This window comes from Trichomycterus rosablanca, chromosome 2 (genome assembly GCF_030014385.1).
Source record: "Trichomycterus rosablanca isolate fTriRos1 chromosome 2, fTriRos1.hap1, whole genome shotgun sequence".
NCBI classification, from domain to species: Eukaryota; Metazoa; Chordata; class Actinopteri; order Siluriformes; family Trichomycteridae; genus Trichomycterus; species Trichomycterus rosablanca.
Window position 1 is genome coordinate 40672055 of NC_085989.1, and position 18377 is coordinate 40690431.

Sequence of the window (18377 nt, forward strand, 5' to 3'; positions counted from 1 at the left end):
CTTTAATGTCAATTTGGTATATAAAGTGGAAGATTTATGTTTATGATGACTTGTTAATAGGTCGTTCTTGTTAACACACAGTACATTATATTAGCATACATTACATAATGCGATATCATTAAGTAGTAGAGACAATATACAGTACAGAGATTAGACAGTTTTTTTGTTTTGTTTTTTGCATAAACTAACCTCCCTTCACTTTCCTGAGGATTCATAATAATAATCATTTTGGTCAAACACTAAACCATGTGGCTGGATTCATAAGGTTTACCTGCACTGAATGAACAGATTCATAAACACACTACAGTACCAAAAACATTATAGTACAGGTACATGAAATAGCATTCATTCATGTCTTATTTCATGAGTGATTAATAATTGATTCCTACATGTAATACATTTATGAATTCATTATGAATATGCACTAGTTCATTTTGTCTAATGTAAGTGGTGGACAAGGTACACAAACCATGTAGTTGAGTTAAAGTAGAGATATTCAAGGTATCATATTACTCCAGTACATTTACATTTACATTTACATTTTCAGCATTTGGCAGACGCTTTTATCCAAAGCGACTTACAGTTATGACTGAACACAATTTTTGAGCAATTGAGGGTTAAGGGCCTTGCTCAGGGGCCCAAAAGTGGCAACTTGGCAGGGCTTGAACCGGCAACCTTTAGATTACAAGTCCAGTACCTTAACCACTGAGCTATCACTGCCCTACAGTAAATGTAGTAGTAAAAGTAAAAATACTCTTTACCTCCACTAAAGTACTGAAGTATTTACCTTCAAATGTACCTAAGTATGAAAGTAAAAGTAGCATGATTTATTGTGGTTCTAATGTTTTATGATCATTTCTGTAACAAGACTCTTGATTAATCAACTCATTTTAGGTGAAAAGACTCTAGTGGCATTAATTAAGCTTCACTGACTGAGCTAAATTGGGTTATACCCAGGGCCGGCACTAGGGGGGGCTGAGGGGGGCATTGCCCCCCCAAATTGTGTCTTTGCCCCCCCAAGCACAATGCAAGCAACGGCTATTTTTAAAATGATCTCTGAACCAATCACAAAAATGCATTTTGTTTTACAGTGTGAAGATATTTCCTTGCTTATTCCTGATTGGCTCTTTGAGTCATATAAAAATCGGCAGACTGCCCCAAACAGTTCAGTTCGGCAGTATATGTTCTGTTAGTGTGAGCGAGAGGCAGGTATACTGGTAAACACTCTTCTGAGTTTAAACTGACTTCCACATGGTAATATTTGCTTAACTGTGGTTTTTCGTTGCTTTAATGTTACTTACCTCTTACATAGGTGTTGCTTAAATTATTTTATTAGCCGTTAGCGGTTAGGCTAATGAACTAATGGCAATTTAATTAAGGGGGCGTATTAAAATGAAATACAATTAGATAATCTTTTTTCTCCATTTACATAATCAACATGTATTTTTTAATCATTGGGTTTTAAGTTTAAGTTCGAAAACATGCATTTTTATTTCTTTACCTCATACATCACTTTAAGCCAGTAGCAATAGCTTGGCTGTCATCATTCATGCACAAATCAAGCCTTGAATATATTTCTGGCTTCAAAAACATGACTATCAACATGCCCCCTCATTAGGTTTTACTGCCCCCCCAAGCAAAGCAGTCCAGAACCGGGGCTGGGCCAATACATACAATATAAGGCCCTACATTATAGGCCAAAATGGGATACACTGGATGGAGCAATGCACTGCATAGGGTGCAGTGGACAGAACATAGTCTTTAATTATTGGCCAAATTATGATGCAGTGGATGGAGCAATGCACTACACTGGACAGAGTGGATATAACACAGCCTTACATCATAGGTCAGGATAGGATGCACTGGATGGAACACCAAACTGCATAGGGCACAGTGGACAAAACATAACCCTACATTATAGGCCAGGATAGGATGCAGTAGACAGAACATGGCCCTGCATTATAGGCCAAGATAGGATGCACTGGATGAAGCAATGCTTTGCATAGGGCGCACTGGACAAAACATAGCCCTGCATTATAGGCTAAGATAGGATGCACTGGATGGAGCAATGCACTGCATAGGACAGGGTGGACACAACAACAGCCCTAATTTCAACCTTAATTTCCTAAAGTAATAAAGTATCTATCTATCTGCCTGCCTGAGCCCATCCATCGATCCATCTATCTATCTATCTATCTATCTATCTATCTATCTATCTATCTATCTATCTATCTATCTATCTATCTATCTATCTATCTATCTATCTATCTATCTATCTATCCATCGATCCATCTATCCATCTATCCATCTATCTATCTATCTATCTATCCATCGATCCATCTATCTATCTATCTATCTATCTATCTATCTATCTATCTATCTATCTATCTATCTATCTATCTATCTATCTATCTATCTATCTATCCATCTATCCATCTATCCATCTATCTATCTACAGTGGAGCCAAAAAGTATTTAGTCAGCCACTGATTGTGCAAGTTCTCCTACTTAAAAAGATGAGAGAGGTCTGTAATTTTCATCATAGGTACACTTCAACTATGAGAGACAAAATGAGAAAAAAAATCCAGGAAATCACATTGTAGGATTTTTAAAGAATTTATTTGTAGATTATGGTGGAAAATAAGTATTTGGTCAATAACAAAAGTTCAACTCAATACTTTGTAACATAACCTTTGTTGGCAATGACAGAGGTCAAACGTTTCCTGTAAGTCTTCACCAGGTTTGCACAAACTGTAGCTGGTATTTTGGCCCATTCCTCCATGCAGATCTCCTCTAGAGCAGTGATGTTTTGAGGCTGTCGCTGGGCAAAACGGACTTTCAACTCCCTCCACAAATTTTCTATGGGGTTGAGGTCTGGAGACTGGCTAGGCCACTCCAGGGCCTTGAAATGCTTTTTACGGAGCCACTCCTTTTTTGCCCGAGCGGTGTGTTTGGGATCATTGTCATGCTGGAAGACCCAGCCACATTCCATCTTCAATGCTCTCACTGATGGAAGGAGGTTTTGGCTTAAAATCTCACGATACATGGCCCTGTTCATTCTTCCCTTAACACGGATCAGTCGTCCTGTCCCCTTTGCAGAAAAACAGCCCCAAAGCATGATGTTTCCACCCCCATGCTTCACAGTAGGTATGGTGTTCTTGGGTTCTTCTTCTTCCTCCAAACACGACGAGTTGAGTTTTTACCAAAAAGTTCCATTTTGGTTTCATCTGACCACATGATATTCTCCCAATCCTCTTCTGGATCATCCATATGCTCTCTGGCAAACTTCAGACGGGCCTGGACATGTACTGGCTTAAGCAGGGACACACACCTGGCACTGCAGGATTTGAGTCCCTCTCGGCGTAGTGTGTTACTGATGGTAGCCTTTGTTACTTTGGTCCCAGCTCTCTGCAGGTCATTCATCAGGTCCCTCCGTGTAGTTCTGGGATTTTTGCTCACCGTTCTCATGATCATTTTGACCCCACGGGATGAGATCTTGCATGGGGCCCCAGATCGAGGGAGATTATCAATGGTCTTGTATGTCTTCCATTTTCTTACAATTGCTCCCACAGTTGATTTATTCACACCAACCTGCTTGCCTATTGTAGATTCACTCTTCCCAGCCTGGTGCAGGTCTACAATTTTCTTCCTGGTGTCCTTCGACAGCTCTTTGGTCTTGGCCATGGTTGAGTTTAAAGTCTGACTGTTTGAGGCTGTGGTCAGGTGTTTTTTATACAGATAACGAGGTCAAACAGGTGCCATTAATACAGGTAACGAGTGGAGGACAGAAGAGCTTCTTAAAGAAGAAGTTACAGGTCTGTGAGAGCCAGAAATCTTGCTTGTTTGTGGGTGACCAAATACTTATTTTCCACCATAATTTACAAATAAATTCTTTAAAAATCCTACAATGTGATTTCCTGGATTTTTTTTTTCTCATTTTGTCTCTCATAGTTGAAGTGTACCTATGATGAAAATTACAGACCTCTCTCATCTTTCTAAGTAGGAGAACTTGCACAATCAGTGGCTGACTAAATACTTTTTGGCCCCACTGTATCTATCTATCTATCTATCTATCTATCTATCTATCTATCTATCTATCTATCTATCTATCTATCTATCTATCTATCCATCTATCCATCCATCCATCCATCCATCCATCCATCCATCCATCTATCTATCTATCTATCTATCTATCTTATTATAAATATTGGAGTCAACATCCAGCATTTGGAATGTGAAAAACTACAGTAGACCATAGGTGCTAAATACAGCAATTCTAAACATTTTACAGTTTTTCTCAGTCGCTTTGGTGCATTTCTCACTATTAACATTTTCACAACAGTAAGTGCATTTCTCAAAACAATTAGTACAAACTGCAAAACCTAGTGTATAACCTGCAAAAGCGTGTCCCTTGCTCAAAATGGAGAGTTCATTCCTCAAAAGCAAGTATTCATGTCAATGAAAGTGTCAGTGTCATCAAAATAAAAAGTCCTGACACCATTGTTTATGAACAAGATAGTCAAATGGCTTTGTCATGTTTTCATTATGACAGTTCACTCTGTAAGTGTGCAAAAAAGTCAGATCATGGTGACACTACCTGAAAATGCTCAAGACAGCACTAAACACTATTAGCACACCCATTTGAAATCTACAGTTAGGTTACACATTACTGTATTTAGTGAGGTAAATGAGTACAAGACACTCAATATGTATGTTTTACATTTTTAATGCATATTCTCTTTGCAATTCTAATTTGTTCACAGCATTGTGCTAAAGCAAAGTACAAACTTATTTACAACAAACATAAGAAACACCCTTTGGGTAGAGCTGTGCACAACTGTAAACAATATTGCAGTATATATTGGAACCGAATTGGAACATACAACATACACAGTACTGTAAATCATTATTGCACATCCAGACGTCCCTGTGTGTCTGGCCACATATTTTCAACGACATCACAGCGAATATCAATGCAGCAAGGAAAGTATCTCCTCAAGTAGCGAATCCACCCTCTGCAGGACTCTGCTGTGATGTCATCACATGCTGCATCCATGGCTACTAGCAGGGCCATTTGGGTATGTTGATGTTGGTCATATACCTTCCACCTCCAGGCAGAGAAAAACTCCTCTATTGGATTAAGGAATGTTGAGTAGTGAGGGAGATATTCCACCAGCATCCTTTCATGTGCTGCAAACCACTGTCTGAGTGGTGAAAACGCACATTATCCCATATTACAACATACTTGTTCAGATGGTCTCCATTTAGACCCCTCTCATTCTCAGGTATTATGTCCCTGTAAAGAGTGTCTAAAAAAGTCAGCAAATGTTGTGGTAAGAGTTGCTTGACTGATTTTGACAACTAGTTCAACATTTTTGTATGTAATGATTTAAGCAATGAAATGAGGACTATTAGTTTCATAGGGAATGACTATTCAGCATTCATAAGTATAGTTCATTTTGACTGACATGACATAAGCAAATGATAATGTTATAAAACAGCAGAGAATTGTATGGAAGTAATTGATGCATGTCCAAAAGCATTTGCAATTTGTTGGAATGAATAAGAAACTGCAACTATGATGTGCACAAATGACTAAATCTTGTGGAGGTTGAACTAACAGTTATGAGAATTTTAATTCTGATCAGAGAAATGCACCAAAGCAATTGAGAAAAACTGTAAATAAATGCCCTAAATTGCACTAATAAATACACTTTTTTAAATATTAATTTAGGCTCATATTTCCTACAGCTCTCTGTTTTTCACGCTTTCAAGACTGTTAACAACAATATGATGTTCAGTGAGGACTTAAGACTAGGCGTTAGTTTTCATTTTTGAGTTCATGTGGATTTACTGGTGTGTTTTTGAATTGGCTGGGGGTTTCATATTGTTACTAGATTGTTTTGGATTTGCTGTTTTTTAGCTGGAATGTTTTCACATTTGCAAGTAGTGAGGTTGTTTTTAAAGCCATTGCATCATATTGAATTATTACATACATACAGTCAATAACTTGTCCTATACTAAATATTGCCACCATTAGTAATCATACCTTATTTAGACATGCAATAAGAAAACAGCTAATTATGACATATGTGGACTTTCCCAATTTACAATAACATAATACACAGGTATGTTGGCTACCTCATAAGGAGAGGCCTCATCTTTAGAAAATCTATGCTGACATCTTTTAATAAAAGCAGGTTATGTGAGCTCTGCTCATTGGTATGAAGGTACTGACTTAAGCAGAAGTTTAAAATTCTTTCCTGTTCCACCCAGGAAGTAGGCTTGGTACTGCTATTCTTATCATTTCAGTCGTGAATTATTGATACAAAGAGCTTAACAGTATGAACAATCAAAAAAATACTGTTTATTGCTACATATCGCTACTGCAAACTCACTGTCCCTGCTGGACTGAGAATAGTCATTATTCATTAGTCATTACACCAACCTTAAAATATATCCAGCCAACAGTGCCCCTTGGATAGCGTCCTGTGACCACTGATGAAGGTCTAGAAGATGACCAACTCTAACAGCAGCAATAGATGAGCGATCGTCTCTGACTTTACATCTGCAAGGTGGACCAATTAGGTAGGAGTGTCTAATAGAGGGGACAGTGAGTGGACACGGTATTTAAAAACTCCAGCAGCGCTGCTGTGTCTGATCCACTTATACCAGCACAACACACACTAACACACCACCACCATGTCAGTGTCACTGCAGTGCTGAGAATCATCCACCACCTAAATAATACCTGCTCTGTAGTGGTCCTGTGGGGGTCCTGACCATTGAAGAACAGGACAAAAACCAGAACCAGAACCAGAACAAAAAAGTTCTACTGATCCACAAGTTACGGTCATTTGGGCATGTGATGATGCTCTCACATGACAACACTGAAAGCAGTGTTATGATGGAAGACGGATTAGGTTACCAAAGGCTAGTCTGCTATAAGTGACATGAAACTGAGGTCACTGGAAAAAGTTGACTTATTTTATCAGCTCAACTTACCATGTAGAAGCACTTTGTAGTTCAACAATTAGATAGATAGATACTTTTTTATTCCCGAAGGAAATTAAGGAAAAAATACTTAATTTACTTAATTACTGACTGTAGTCCATCTATTTCTCTACATACCTTTTTAACCTGCTTTCACCCTGTTCCTCAATGGTCAGGACCCCCACAGGACCACCACAGAGTAGGTATTATTTAGGTGGTGGATCATTTTCAGCACTGCAGTGACACTGACATGGTGGTGGTGTGTTAGTGTGTGTTGTGCTGGTGTGAGTAGATAAGACACAGCAGCGCTGCTGGAGTTTTTAAAAACCGTGTCCACTCACTGTCCACTCTATTATATACTCCTACCTAGTTGGTCCACCTTGTAGATGTAAAGTCAGAGACGATCGCTCATCTATTGCTGCTGTTTGAGTTGGTCATCTTCTAGACCTTCATCAGTGGTCACAGTACGCTGCCCACGGGGTGCTGTTGGCTGGATGTTTTTGGTTGGTGGACTATTCTCAGTCCAGCAGTGACAGTGAGGTGTTTAAAAACTCCATCAGCACTGCTGTGTCTTACTCACTCATACCAGCACAACACACACTAACACACCACCACCATGTCAGTGTCACTGCAGTGCTGAGAATGATCCACCTAAATAATACCTACTCTGTAGTGGTCCTGGGGCAGTCCTGACCATTGAAGAACAGCATGAAAGGGGGCTAACAAAGTATGCAGTGAAACAGATGGACTACAGTCAGTAATTGTAGAACTACAAAGTGCTTCTATATGGTAAGTGGAGCTGATAAAATGGACAGTGAGTGTAGAAACAAGGAGGTGGTTTTGCTGATCAGTGTGTATAAAAACAGTGAAAATAAAAGAATTAAATTACATTTTAATAATTTTTATTGTTATATGCTCTCAAAAACCAGAAATACTGCAATGTATTTTAAAAGACCTAAATAAAGTCTATTCATTGTGAAATACTAGTGTAAAGCAGTTTTCAGTATTACAAAAGAATAGGACAATTAAAAGACTCAGACTTAAATTTGAAACCATATTTCTGACATACACACGTCAGGGTTGGAACACAGATTCATAACAAAAAAGGAAAAAACACCGGTTCCACAACACACATTTGGGTCAAGGCTTAGAGTCATCGGGAAGTGTTAACTTCCTGTTTTGTGCCCTGATTGCCACTCCTCCCTCTTTGTTTTTCCTACATGTCTAAAACAAAAGCATTCAGAGCTCTCCAAACCTGCTCAGCAAGACTAGCTCATAGGCAAATCAGCATGCATGAACTTTCAACACAGACTTTTAACAGAGCACTTTTGCTCATTATGAGAAAGGCGTAGAGAGGACACCATGTCTTCCAGTTTGCCAGAGGAGGACTTGTCCTGTCCAGTGTGCTGTGATATCTTCAGAGACCCGGTCTTGCTCCCATGCAGCCACAGTTTCTGCCGGTCATGTTTGCAAAACTTTTGGGGAAGCTCAATTTGCCGAAGCTGTCCAGTCTGTAGGAGGAAATCTTCAAAGAAAACACCTCCAATCAACCTGGCCCTGAAGAACCTGTGTGAGGCTTTTGTGCAGTCTCAGAGCTGGACAGGTGAGGGTGAAGAAAACTCAGCATGCCCTCAGCATGGGGAGAGATTGAAGCTTTTCTGCATAGATGACCAGCAGCCCATCTGCGTAGTGTGCCAAGCCTCGAGAATGCACAAGGGCCACAACTGCGCTCCCACTGACGAGGCCGCTCTGGACTGTAAGGTACTGTTTGGACAGAGGTGCTTTGTGCTGCCTACATGTCACTACATTGTATCTGTTCATAGGGCCTGAAAGGATTTGGTGTGGCTGCTTGAGAGAATGCAGTTAATCAAGTTGGTTCTGGCACTATCTCAATATGTGCTGGCAGTGAAATATGAGTTTAGGCATTCCGATAAAATCTAGCAGGTTTACATCTGCTTTTGTGAAGAGAAAAATATTTTCTACCTTTTAAACTTTTGGATTCTTGGAGAAAGTTCAATACAGATAAATAGTTCTATTTTAAACATGCTCAGAAGTTTAAAATGCTCAGAACTTGTGATTCTTTTTAAGGAATCAGTCCTAAGCAGGACTTAACATTTACTGGTCTAAAACTCAACTAAACTAGGATCCACTGCAACCTTAAAAAAGACTTTGATCATATAATAACATCATATTATTATGATCTGATTGTAACAGGAACTGGGCACGCTTGACTATTGAAAAGCGAGGTCCACACACCAACAAGAATGACAACAGAACCCAACATGCAAATGTTTAATCCAAGGTATAAAAAAACTGTGGCTAAAAGTCACTAACAAAAAAGGGGGACAATGGCAAATAAAAAAGTGGCCAAATCAACAGAGACTAAGTAATAAATTAAAGACGCAAAGACATTCGCAACCTGCAATGGGGAAAGTGGACAGAACAGGGATGGCGCAGACGTGAAAACTGGAAGTCACAATATGACAGGCTGCTCTGGCCGTCTGTGACAAACCATTCCTTCGTTCCGTCATTGAACATAGAACTATCAGAATCTGCCGTCTCGGCTATGCATGAGCGGAGCCCCTATCCTACCAACTGCCCCCTTCCTCACATGAAGTGGTTTTATGGGTGGGTCTGTTCCGAAAAAGGTATACGTCACCCTGCCACTGGGGCAATCCGCTCTCCTAGGGTGGTTCAATAGTGAGCACTGAAATGCCGCAACATTGGGGTGAGTTCCCAGAAAACTAAAGAATGCTGACATCCCACGTCAGAGGAAAAATGGACTAGATCGAGCAATCCGGCATTACAGGTTCAGAGAAAAGTAAATGTGTGGACAAAGGAACTAGCTAGAATGAAAGGAAGAAATCATGATATATAAGGGAACTTCCAAAGCACAGAGTATGTCAACAAAGAGAGATTAAAAAATCACACACTACTGCAAAGATTTATAACTCTTTACTGCAGAGCTTGATTTTGATTTAAATGAAGTGTTAATCAGTGAAATGATACAACATATCATCATATATCTATTTCCTCGGCTGCTCCCGTTAAGTGTCGCCGGCAAATAGTGCTCCGCATTATTGATTTGGCACAGTTTTTATGCCGGCTGCCCTTCCTGACTCAACCCTCCCTATTTATCTGGGCTTGGGACCAGCACTACAATCACAGACAATTCAGTGTCTCCAATTAGCCTGGCAGCATGTTTTTGGACTGTGGGAGGAAACCGGAGCACCCAGAGAAAACCCACGCAGACATGGGGAGAACATGCAAACATCACACAGAAGGACCTGGACCGCCCCACCTGGGGATCGAACCCAGGACCTTCTTGCTGTGAGGCGACAGTGCTACCCACTTAGCCTCCGTGCCGCCCTGAAATGATACAACATATGAACAAAGAAAATGAATGACAAAGTGCTTTTGAATAGCAGGACAATTTGTTAAATCCACCATGTAACAATTATTAAGCTGTAATGTATTATAAAAACACCACCCAGAAATTCTAAGGAAAAACTAAGGAACTGTCACAATAAGCTGAGAGAGGAGATCATTTCACTGCACTAAAAGGGTTATGGGTATAAAAAGATTTCAAAGACCTTGAACATTCCTAGAGACACCATCGGGAGTACTGTCCAAAGCTTTGTCTAAAGGCTTTAGCACTCTCATCAGGACAGCAATGAAAAACCCTTAACTACTGTCAAAGACTTTCACGATGACCTGAGAAAGGCTGAGACAAATGTGTCAGTGTCAACCATAAAATCACTTTGCAACCAAGGTTTTCATGGCTGGACAAAACAATAAAACTTCAAGACAACTACACTTCCAACAAAAATAAGCATTAGACTACAGTGGCGCAGCGGGATAATCTGCTAGCACATCCACCAAAGTATGGGTGAATAAGAAGAGATTGTGTGACCACTTAGATTATCTAGTTGCTAGTTTAAATAAGTGTTGCAAAATTAATTCTTTTTTGCAATTATCACACTCACACACATATTTGGATCATTTCAGGAGAAACTCAGTTCTACACTGAAGACACTGAAGAACAAGCTGGACGTTGTCAATAAACGTAAAATGACTTCAGCGATGACACTGGAGCATATAAAGGTAGGCTAGTAAAATCTCTTATCCTGCAATTAAAAATGTTTGTGTTCACTCTTACCATTTTTCTCAACCGCAAGCACATTTTTATGTTAACCCAATGCAAAAACATTTGTCCATTTCACAATGTTTTAGCCACTGAGGATTTTGTCTATGTGAACATTTTACATATTTCAACTTTATGGCTCCTGTGTGTTGTAGAGTCAGTCACAGCGGATAGAAAAGCAGATCAGGGCTCAGTTCTTTAAGCTTCGTCAGTTTCTGATGGAGGAAGAGGAGGCTCGAGTGTCTTCACTGAAGGAAGAGGAGATGAAAAAGATGCTTGCTTTAAAGGAAAGAGATGAAGAGCTGAAGAAGGAAACAGCTTCTCTAACAGAAGTCATTAAACAGACAGAAGAGGAGATCGATGCTGCTGATCTGATGCTGCTGAAGGTAGGATTGCCATGGACACATTGTAAAGAATTTACTGGAAATGTCCACTTTTTGAAAGAGAACATAGTGTGAGACATACTGACTGAGTGCTAGGTGAGATTGACCATGTATAGTTTTTTGACCCCATGTGTTTTATTTCTTTTAACAGAACTTTAAATCCACCATAGAGAGGTATGTATAAATTATAGCTTTTTTAAACTCAATATGTAGTTCATTAAATACAAAGTTAGAAACAAAAGCATGGTAAAGCTTTCCTCTTGTGTGTTCCTCTGGGTAAGCTTTTCCTATTTAAATATAAACAAATAAGTTGAAACATGCAAAATGCCAAAAAAATCTGTCATTTGTTCATTCTTTTAAACCTATTTGCAACTCCAAAAGTACAAAGAAATGATTTCCAATTATTTACCAGGCATAACTTTATGACCACTGATAGGTGAAGTGAATAACACTGATTATCTCTTCATCACAGCACCTGTTAGTGGGTGGGATATATTAGGCGAGTGAACAGTTTATCTTCAAAGTTGATGTGTTAGAAGCAGGAAAAATTGGCAAGCGTAAGGATTTGAGCGAGTTTGACAAGGGCCAAATTGTGATGGCTAGAGACGACTGGGTCAGAGCATCTCCAAAACTGCAGCTCTTGTGGGGTGTTCCTGGTCTGCAGTGGTCAGTATCTATCAAAAGTGGTCCAATGAAGGAACAGTGGTAAACCAGCGACAGGATCATGGGCGGCCAAGGCTCATTGATGCACGTGGGGAGTGAAGGCTGGCCAACAGATGAGCTACTGTAGCTCAAATTGCTGAAGAAGTTAATGCTGGTTCTGATAGAAAGGTATCAGAATACACAGTGCATCACAGTTACAGGGCTGTTTTGGCAGCAAAAGGGGGACCAACACAATATTAGGAAGGTGGTCATAATGTTATGCCAATTGGATGCCTGCAACACACTCAAAAAAAGTTGAGACAAAGGCATGTTCACCACCATATTATATCACTTTTCCTATTAATTACACTTTTTAACGGTTTGGAAACTGATGACACTAATTGCTACAGTTCTCCAAGTGAAAACTTTATCCTTTCCTGCTTGATACAAGTCTTCAGTCACTCAACACTTCGTAGTCTTTTCTCCATCATGAGTCATACATTTTTAATGGGAGACAGATCTGTTCTGCAGGCAGGCCAGTTAGACACACGCTCTCTGTGTTCATGGATCCATGCTGTTATAGCACATGCAGAATGAGGCCTGGCATAACCATAAACTTCCCAGGAAAAAATGTGGCCTTGATAGCAGCATGAATTAAAATTCCAATGTATGTCTCTGCATTAATGGTGCCCTCACATATACACAAGTCTCCCATGCTGTCAGCACTGATGCACGCCCATACCATGACAGATGCTGGCACCTTTTGTTAATAACAGTCTAGATGGTGCTTTTCTTCTTTGGCACTCAATGTCTGTTTGACATCCATATTTTAGCTTGAAAACAATATTTCCACTTTTTGGTTCATATTAGCTTGGGTCTAGAGAGGTTGGTGGTCTGGAAAGATGCATAGAAGTAATGTCTGATTTTCTCTTTCCATAAAAAGAGTTTCAGATTGCATTTCCTGATGCAACACTGGACTGTGTTATGTGACAATGGTTTGTTAGAGTACTCCCATGTGACTTTATTAATCACAGTAGCATGACTGTTTCCCATGCACTGTTGTCTAACGGTTCAAAGATCACACACATTCAACAGTTGTTTCCGGCTTTGCCCTACACGAACTGAGATTTTCTGAATATTTTGGTAGACAATAAAAGACCTATATCATTTGCGATTGCAATTTTGTGTTGAGAAATATTGTTTATAAACTGACAAAGTTTTGCACAAAGTGATGAGCTTGTACAGAGTAATGGGGTTTGTACATAATGAAACTGCCCCTTCAGCCCCATGCTTCTAACACACCCCTCTGAGTTTGTCCCACTCCTCCTTTTACTAGGACATTACCATTTAGTCTGCATTTAATCTTAATAATCTAGCACTCAAACTATTGATAAGGCACACTTCAAAATCCTCAAAATCTATAAATTGCACCTTATTACTTCATTGTCACATGCAAATCCACATAAACATCAGCCTATTCCTTACTAATCATATCCCCAGAAATATTAATCTCATAATATTAGCATTACTAATCCTACACCTCATCACGTCAACTGTCAGACAAGCAGTTACGATCAGTTGGTTCCTTCTTGTTATCCTCCAATATTTGCCTTGTAGGTTAACCTCTCTAGAGTTTTTTTTCTGGGATGTTTTATGAGCATTTAAGGAATTTTGGCAGGTTAAACACCCATTTTGAGGTTCCTTTATTGTAGATAACAACCTCCTTTTTATTTGGGGATAACTGTGGTTTGGTAAAGTACTAGAGTCTGAGAAATATAACTCTGTCAGGACTGATATTGTCTATACTTCATGGAGTTAAGATAACATTAGGGTGGCTGTTTTAACTTTGTTTATACTGTTTACGATAAGGCAGCACTGTGGCTCATTGGGTAACACTGTCGCCTCACAGCAAGAAGGTCCTCGGTTCGATCCCCAGGCGGGGCGGTCCGGGTCCTTTCTGTGTGGAGTTTGCATGTGTCCATGTGTCTGTGTGGGTTTCCTCCGGGAGCTCAGGTTAATTGGAGACACTGAATTGCCCTGTAGGTGAATGGGTGTGTGTATGTGTGTCTGCCCTGCAATGGACTGGCGTCCTGTTTAGGGTGTTACCGTGTGCCTTGCACCCATTGAAAAGCTGGGATAGGCTCCAGCACACCCCCCCCCCCCCCCCCCCCCATGATAAGCAAGATTTAAATTTACAGGGCCTGGTGTAGTTCAAGTCTGGCTTAAGTTTAATCTAGTTTGGTGAACAGGTTGGTCAAGTAACCAAGAAAATACATTTCTCTTTTAAACAAGAGTGCTCTGACCCTCTCTAACCTTAACCCTATTTTTCCTCTGTAAAATATCATGTTTTGGTTAATGGTCCAATAACATACAATAGAACAAAATGCAACATTAGAAGCAATCAGAACAGGGGTAATCATGTTTTACTACTGTGTATTCTGTGTTTATCCATAGAACCCAGACGTCATCACAAAATCCGAAGCTGTTTCATGGATCATTGATAGATGAGGCCAAGCACTTGAGTAACTTAAAGTTTGAGGTGTGGAAGAAGATGGAGGGTATAGCTTCTTATTGTAAGTACCACATACAAACAAAAAGGCACTGGTGTGTTACTGCAAAATTATTTTACATGCATAACAAAATAAAAAGAAGTCAACGTTTGAAAAAGCTACCTTAGATTTTTGCAGCAGTATGTAAAATTTTAACAGTACGGTCTGTTTTTTGTATTTAGAAATACATGTATATTACTAAAAATACCTTTCTGGTTCTTGATTGGTGTTTTAGACTATTTTAGGCTTTTAGGTCACTTGAAGAAACACATTTTTGAGAATTCTTTGCAACAGCAAACCCACTTCCAAGTACTTTAATTATGGCAGGTAGACCGAGATAGGATCATTTTCTTTGTCTTTTTGTCTGGGTTTGGGAGATTCATTTGTATTTTAGGGCATCACTTAGTATAGTACTTTACTTAGCACATAGTACTTTACTTAAAGTAGGCTGATCTGGCCAATAACTATAGAAAACGTTCAGTTCAAAAGGGAAGCATTACTGAAAATACATTTACTACCCCTCACCTTTGTTAATGAATAGAGGAATTTCTGTATATCAGTTTTGTTACTGTTATCCCTGAAAAGAAAATTACATTTACAGTATTTCCATTTCCATTTTAGTAGTGTTGTTAATGTAGTACATTGGCAGCATTGGTATTAGTATTGGCACCCTTTGTACAGGATTCATTTTGAGAGATGCTACATATGGCACTCAGTACATTCATGCTTGCATTCTTATGTATACACCTAAATATATACACCTAATGCACTGAATCTTTCTTCCTCACAGCTCCTGTAACTCTAGACCCAAACACAGCTCACCCATGCCTAAAACTCTCTGAAGACCTCACCTGCATCCACTACAGCAGCCTGTGCAATCATCTACCCAACAATCCAGAGCGCTTCTGCATCAGCGCTGAAGTGCTGGGCTCGGTGCCGCTCAGCTCCGGCAGACACAGCTGGGAGGTGGAAGTGGGAGCAAGTGAGGACTGGATTCTAGGTGTAGCTAGCACGTCCATTAAGAGGGAGGAAGAAGTCCCAGCACGCCCAGAGAATGGATTCTGGACTCTGTGCATAAGGGATGGAGAGTACAAGGCCATGGAGTCACCTCCAAAGACACTGAATGTGGAGCAGAAGCTGCAAAAGGTGCTAGTACAGCTGGACTGGGATGCAGGGGAGGTCAGTTTTCTCTGCAGTGAGGATGGACAAACACTTTACATATTTGAACACAACTTTACAGATATGGTGGTGCCTTATTTTTACACTCAGAGTAAACAGCCTCTAAGGATCATGCCCAAACCAGTGCTGATTTCAGTGAAGGACAACTAATGTTGGATAAAATGTTGAGTAGGAACAAAAAAGTGTTATTAATATATAACAAAAAAGAAGTATTTGTACTGTATTTGATGAATCTTTTAAGATTCAATATATTAGAGCATCCATTATAGGGGGGGAGGGGTAAATGTGCATGCAGAGAAAACCTATATCTATACAGACACAGGGAAAACATACAATTCCTCACAATCGAGGCAGAGATTAAATCCATAAAGCCATTATGCTGTGAGGTACCCACTGTGCATACCCGTTGAGGAAAGCACTTAATGCCTAAAAAATAATAGAATATCTGTGTAATTTAATAGTGCACTTAACATACACATTGCAGCCTTGCACATTGCAGCTCTTTTCCCTACAGCACTCCATGAAGGGTTTCCACTTGTTTTGTTCTTGTTCTAGATTTGCTTATTTGTGGGTTGAAGGTTGGACATATACTAAACATTGAGTATGAACACCGAGAGTGTATTGTTTGTATGTATTGTATATATGACCATGGTGAATGATTATTCAATGAATATTTTAGTTCTTAAGTTGCTAAAGCTTAATAAGCTTATTTTATTTATTGAAGAATATGAATATTTTTCTTTGTAAGAATATGTTAAATCTAATTAAATGTATTCTAATTTAAAATGACATTGTCTCTGTGTATTATTGCACAGTTGCTTTATATTTAAGAGACATAGGCTACCAGGGACAGTTGTAGCCTAGTGGGTAGAGCTTTGGGCTATCAGTTATAAGGTTGAGAGTTCGAATCCCAGCTCTGCCATGCAGCCACTGTTGAGTACTTAGCAAGGCCCTTGGAACTCTCGGCTCCAGGGGAGCCGTACGATGGATGACCCTGTGCTCTGACCCCAGCTTCCAAACAAGCTGAAATATACAAAAAGAATTTCATTGTACTGTACACCTGTATATGTATACATGACAAATAAAGGCGTTCTATTGGAAGTGCTGTGGACTAATAAAGAAAAAATTATCTGTTTGGCAACAATTACAAAATGGTTAAAGAAATAAGAAGTAGCATTGCTAAAAACATAACTCATTTGCAACTGGTAAGCATTAGGGTGGATCTGTTACATTTTGGGATTGTGTGGCAGCCAGTGGCACAGAAAACATTGTATGAGTAGAAAAAAGCAGCAAATCCTGTGGAAACTGTGAAACTGAAGAGATACATCATTTATGAATCAAAAGGGACCTCAGAGGATTCCAACTGACCAGATGATTTCTCATTGGGAAACTATTCTCATCACTGCAATGACACTAAAATGATAAAAGACATTGTAGTAGTGTTGTGCTGGTATGGGATTTAAATGTACTGGCCACTTTATCAGGAACATACACTGTGTTAGCTCTCGTTATAGATGTACAGTTTGAGACTAGAGCTATATTCGTTTTATGTACAAAGCATGTTAATCTTCCCCAAGTCGTTTATCAGTGAACACTAGTGGACGCTGATAGCTTTCTATTTTTGGTTGAAGCATTATTCTTAAATGAAGTTGTTTAAAAATCCCAACAACACTTATGCAACTGCTACAATTACACAACGCAGTGTACCATGTTATTATCATGTTAGTGTCTTTGCAGTGCTCAGAACGATCAATCACCACAATAAAATCTGGTCAGTGGCGGTCCTGTGGATGGCATTGTTCAACTGATAAATGTGGTTCAGAGGAGTGACAAAGGCTGCGTCTGAAATCGCATACTTAAACAGTATGTACTAGATTCAAGGCAGTGCGCACTGCTTGGCCAGTAAAGTAGTACGCTCTTTTAGTATGCAAGTACCAGTGATAGCTCAGTGGTTAAGGTACTGGACTAGTAAACAGAAGGTTGCCGGTTCAAGCCCCGCCACCACCAAGTTGCCACTGTTGGGTCCCTGAGCAAGGCCCTTAACCCTCAATTGCTCATTGTGTTCCGCTCACTGTGTAAGTCGCTTTGGATAAAAGCGTCTGCTAAATGTAAGTATGTAGTATGCACACAACCTCAGACGTACTACATCTTACCAACGTCAGAGCGGTAGAGAGAACAGAGTGGCGACACTCCCATAGGGAACCGTTGTAACGGGGGCGGGACATTTTTCTGCGCAGCTTCCGGGTTGTGGAGCTCTGAATAGTTCCAAACAACCCATAGAGCCCCATTCATTTCCACTACTTATCAAACATTTTTAGCTGTATGTTGCTTTGTTTTAAAAAAAGAATGAATTTAATGTCATTAATATACTTAATACTGTTATTGTTTAGCATTTGCTCAGCACTAAATGTTACATGTTTATCTTAATTAATAGGTATAACCAGCCCCGGTTCTGGACTGCTTTGCTTGGGGGGGCAGTAAAACCTAA

General features: G+C 39.7%; 1 protein-coding gene across 1 annotated transcript; it reads left to right on the forward strand.

Moving 5' to 3' along the window:
- The first annotated feature begins 8354 nt into the window (after positions 1 to 8354).
- LOC134309203 (zinc-binding protein A33) lies at positions 8355 to 16542 on the forward strand. The gene is made up of 6 exons (XM_062990841.1): positions 8355 to 8753; positions 11001 to 11096; positions 11292 to 11522; positions 11671 to 11693; positions 14616 to 14734; positions 15501 to 16542. Exons 1-6 carry the CDS (start codon positions 8355 to 8357, stop codon positions 16037 to 16039), a joined length of 1407 nt encoding a protein of 468 aa, XP_062846911.1. The 3' UTR covers positions 16040 to 16542.
- The last annotated feature ends 1835 nt before the right edge of the window (positions 16543 to 18377 follow it).